The sequence below is a fragment of the Frankliniella occidentalis genome, unplaced genomic scaffold (assembly GCF_000697945.3).
Source record: "Frankliniella occidentalis isolate FOCC.00 unplaced genomic scaffold, Focc_3.1 Scaffold30, whole genome shotgun sequence".
NCBI lineage: Eukaryota > Metazoa > Arthropoda > Insecta > Thysanoptera > Thripidae > Frankliniella > Frankliniella occidentalis.
Genome location: NW_026267160.1, coordinates 1,841,691 through 1,846,259, shown reverse-complemented (window position 1 = coordinate 1,846,259; position 4,569 = coordinate 1,841,691). Strand labels below are relative to the sequence as shown.

At 50.6% G+C, this 4,569-nt stretch overlaps 1 protein-coding gene across 1 annotated transcript in view; it reads right to left on the bottom strand.

Annotated features, from left to right (window-relative positions):
• LOC113213910 (uncharacterized) overlaps nucleotides 1-4,569 on the bottom strand; it is a 77,860-nt gene that overhangs the window by 13,065 nt on the left and 60,226 nt on the right. The window contains exons 7-11 of the mRNA XM_052265773.1: nucleotides 4,192-4,266; nucleotides 3,468-3,687; nucleotides 3,182-3,302; nucleotides 2,491-2,674; nucleotides 2,199-2,305 (exon numbers count right to left, since the gene is read on the bottom strand). Of these exons, the coding sequence (XP_052121733.1) occupies nucleotides 2,199-2,305; nucleotides 2,491-2,674; nucleotides 3,182-3,302; nucleotides 3,468-3,687; nucleotides 4,192-4,266 (707 nt within the window). The remainder of the gene's footprint in view (nucleotides 1-2,198; nucleotides 2,306-2,490; nucleotides 2,675-3,181; nucleotides 3,303-3,467; nucleotides 3,688-4,191; nucleotides 4,267-4,569) is intronic.

Sequence of the window (4,569 nt, the reverse complement as noted above, 5' to 3'; positions counted from 1 at the left end):
GTGGAGGGGCGGGGCGTAGAGGGGCAGGGCGGGGCATTCAAGTCGGCGCGAGGGCCGGCGAGGTTCAGGGCGGTCAGTGGCTGATTAATAGTGGGACCGGCAGCGCCTTGCAATGCCCATTCGTATGCTGTGATGATGGGGCGGTTTCACTCCCCGCGCTCCGCGCCCCGCCCAAGAGGACAGCCCACTGTGCGGCGCTGTGCGGCGCTGTGCGGCGGGGCGTGGACGTGTCGAGGTGTGCAGAGCCTAACCTCATTCCATTCCACACGCTGCCGGGGAAGGTGCGCGGCGCACGGATGGGGAAAAGGGGGGTGGGGGTGGGGCGAGATTTGGAGAACAGAGAAGAGAGGAGTGAGTGAGAGAAGAGGGGTATCGAGCGAGAGAGGGACAGAGAAAGAGAGAAAGACATACAGACGGAGGGAGAAGTGGGGGGAAGGGGGAAAGCAAAGTATTCGCCCTGGAGGGACGGAGTGGGTATTCTCATGGTAATAAGATAAGCCCAAGCGGATAAAGCAACAAGACGCGGAGCAAAAACCACTTCGGCGCGAAAATGGAGGGGGGAGGGGGGAAAAGGGATTTAGGGTTGGTAAATTCCATGTTCCAATTATTGAAGAAAATTAAAAGAAAATGGGACGAGTAAGTAAAGCGTTGTAGATTTCTCTTTTTTTGTTGCGAATTTTCATGTTTTAGATTTTTGAAGGAAGTTGAACGAATAAAAAGAAACTTTGCAGGTTTCCTAAATTGTCGGCCAAGGTTTGAAAAGAAATACAAGGCAGCGAAAGCGGAAGGGGGGGGGGGGGGGGGGGGGTAAGGGGTGGTGACGAGAAGATGATAGAGACCAGCGAGCCCTGTTTCATGAATCTGAAATCATAAATGGAATGCTAATTTGTTTGCGTCCGAAGGGAAATGCGTAACGCGACGGCAACAAAGTTTTTGTGTGAGAGAGGGCGAGAGTGTGAGCAAAAGGGGAGAGCAGGAGTGAGAGAGCGAGAGACAGTGGGGAGAGAGAGTCGGGTTGAATAGCGGCGGTGGCCACTACACCGGCCAGTGGTTCGCTAATGCCGGAAATCACTCGAAATGAGGAAGACGAGAGAGGGAGGGAATAGATTAGTGTTGTTCTTGGTGTTGCTGCTGCTGGTGGTGGGTCGTGGTGGTTGTGGCCATGCGTCATGCAAGCCTTGTGCTAGTCATGCAGTGCGTTTGTATGCAGATGGAAGGAGGAGGCCGGCGAAGAGAATAGTGGTTACACACAAGCAGAGAGAGAGAGAGAGAGAGAGATATGGTGAGAGAGAAAGAGGTATTCATGCAAAACCGGAAGGAGAACAAGTTAGTTGCACAAACAGTGTGTTTCCCATGTTGTTGTCTACCGTCAGACTGCACAGCGCTCAGCGCCGCTCAGCGCGCAGCGCGGGGGACAATGAGTGGAGGGGACCGCCATTCATCACGAGGCGTTACATGTATCGCGGGGTGCGTGAGAGAAAGAGGGAGAGAAGGAGAGTGAAAGAGGAAGAGTGTGAGTGAGAGAGAGAGATACGCGTTGGTTTATATTTGAACGCACCCCACGAACAAAATTATTGTACAAGCGTGTGTGTCACAACACAACGGCGTCCCGTCGGTGTGGTTGTGTTCGTCGCCTCGCAGCCCAAACAAAAGGCGTGGATCAAACAGATTGTGTAATATGGTGCGGCGGTGGGCCGGCCAAGCTGTCCCGATCTGGATCTAGTTTTGCCCTTCAAGCTTCTAGCGTCACTACCCTTCTAGAGTCGCACTAGGACCATCAACTGAATTACGAAGCCAAATTTAGTCTTTCTTTACGTTACAACGGTTTTTTTAAGAAACACATATTTTTACAGCTATGATAACAGTCTTGCCAGCACTATCTGCTGTACTGAGGGTACAGCTTTGTAAATATTTGACTCAGCCAAGTACACACTACCGACACTAGTTCGGTGGAAAAAAAAAAATCAACTGGCCCTTCTCTGTGCCATCAAAAGGGTTTTCCGAAACAAGCTTGTGTCTCGGTATAGTCGTCTACAAAGAAGTTGCAGAGTCTATCGTGCAAACAAGTTACAGTACTTGGCAGTGTTATTTCTCTCGCTAACGCTAAGTCCTAGCACCCTTGGCCCTAGGGCCGGGAGGGCCGGGCCGCCGGGCCGGCCTGAGGCAGACTAGACAACAACAAGCCCGACAAAGGGTACCTGTTATTGCGATCTTGCACGACCATTTGGAGGTGCCCTCTAACACGATTTCTTCCGCTTGTTCCACGGAATCTATATGAGTATCGGGGTCCATCTGAAACGTCTTTCTGTAGACATACCAGAGAAGAAACACACAAAAGCCACATTCAAAAAACATGACAAAATAACAACAAACAAACAACAACACACAGTAAAACACGACAAATAAAAAATAGAGAGGAGAGAAAAAAGACAACATAAACACTGCGAATTGAGCAAACACGCAGGAGGCAGGGCAGACACAAAGACGAACGGTAAGCCGGGGCTGGCAGGCTGGGTCCGGGTTGGACGAGGCTAGTCCGAGGGGTGACAAACTGGCGGGGGACAAACCTGTGATGGCAATTTTGGCGGACCACTTGGACGTGCCATCGAGCACCGACTGCTTGACCGCCCGCATGTGGCCGACGTGGTTCTTCTCTTCCACGCTGAACACGGACCTTTATACAGCATCGCAAACCGTTAGCAAGGAAAGAAAACGGAGGACGGGCCAAGAGAAAAGACACGGGGTCGGACACGTCGGCCGCGGTGGTGGCAACTTCTCGCGGCGCACGACGAAAAGGACGACAAAAGTCAGCCGTAGTTGCATTGCAATTAGTGGCCTCAAATTGGACGAGTCGCCGCGCGTCACGTCGGGGTTATTCATGATCACTGGAGCGGCACGCTCCCGGGCAGAGAGCGCGGGGGAGAGCAGAGAGAAGCGGGGAGAGAAAGAAGAGAGAGAGAAGAGAAAGAGAGAGAGCAGCGGAGCAGAACGGAACAAGGAAAGAGAGGAATCTGGAAGAAGATGAAGGAGAGAACAAAGTTCGGAGAGAGGCAAACGAGCAGAGCAGAGCAGACAGACGTAACGGCAGACGGGAAGAGAGCGACAGACGAAAATGAGGACGAGAGAGGAGAGAGACATTAAAGATCATTCAGAATATGGCGCTCAAAAACAAATACATCACCTGATGAGTTCGAATATTTCCGGCTTCTCCATCTCCCTCTGCTTCATGCGCTCCTTCATGGCGGTGATGATGGAGTTGGCCTTATCCTCGGCGCCGTGTTTTGAGCTTTTCTCGGCAGCACCTAAAAGAATACCAACGTCAGACATTTCCAAAGTTCTCAAAAAAAACAAAAAAACACACACAACAAAAAACGATATCTTTCTGCCAAAGATAGTAATAATCTTTCTGCTGTGTAGCTCTTTCGAGAACGCGTTTCACACCACAAAAGTGTCTAGTTGTCACTCACGTTGTAAGCAGTCGGCGTTGAGCAGGTCTTTACACTTCTCGTGGCACTTGACGGCGCACTCGGTGCAGCGCACACCCTGGCGCGCGATGCCCCAGAGCAGGCCCTCGCACTCGTAGCAGTAGGTGGGCGAGGTGGCCGTCCAGAGCACGAAGTTGTGAGGCGTGGTGGACGAGATGGGGTAGATGAGCGCCTGCAGCGTCTTCTTGTACACGTGCATTTTCTGAAAAGCCCACAAAACCAAGTTAGCTCCCAGCAGGGACAAGAAGGGGGCTCGGAAAAGGTGACGTAGTTAGTATATAAAGCGACAAAAGCTGCGAAAAAAAAGGTATGCCAGTCTCGAGACACTCGAGGCACTGCGCTACATGTTAATAAATTATTTGTGGTTCAAGCTGAAATACATGAGTATGGACACATTCGTGCGTATTTGGTGGGTCATTATGCGACTCTTTATCAAGGCTTTCTAAGGTTGATGGGATGCCTGGCCACGAATGTGTGATGAGAGCTGCTTTGTTGCTGACTAAGACTCTGGGAGCTACGGTTCAATAACAAGTTACGGGAAACTGTCGCAAGTTAGAGCGACGATGACTCTGCTATCCTGGGGCACAGATGGGTCCAGCCGGGGGCTGGGCAGCTCGCCTAACGTTTCCCTCATTTCCCAAAACTGCCGACACAAAAATATGAGCGGTACTTCACGTGAGTCGAGACTTTGGCATACCATACTTACGAGTTCTTCATCGTTGAGCGTGGCCCGGGGCACGGCCGAGGTGAGGCCCGCGTTCCTCTTGGTGGCCGCCATCGTCTGCGACAAACAGAGTAAAGGTCATTGCGTGCCATCGTGTGCCATTTAAAGTAATGCAAGTCTTTACCTTGAGTATTTTTCTCTCTCGCACAGTGAAGGAGAGTGTTATTACTCCTTCCCGTGCAAACGAGATTAAAAAATAAAGCAAATAAAACAAAAGCACGTAAAAAAACATTGCATGCAAAACAGCGCGTTCAAGATGAAAGAAACCAACACTAAGAAAAGAAAAGAAAAGAAAACAGAATGAAAATGAAAAGTTCAAAACAACATCGAAAAAGAAGCGGTGAACAATCAAAACACTAG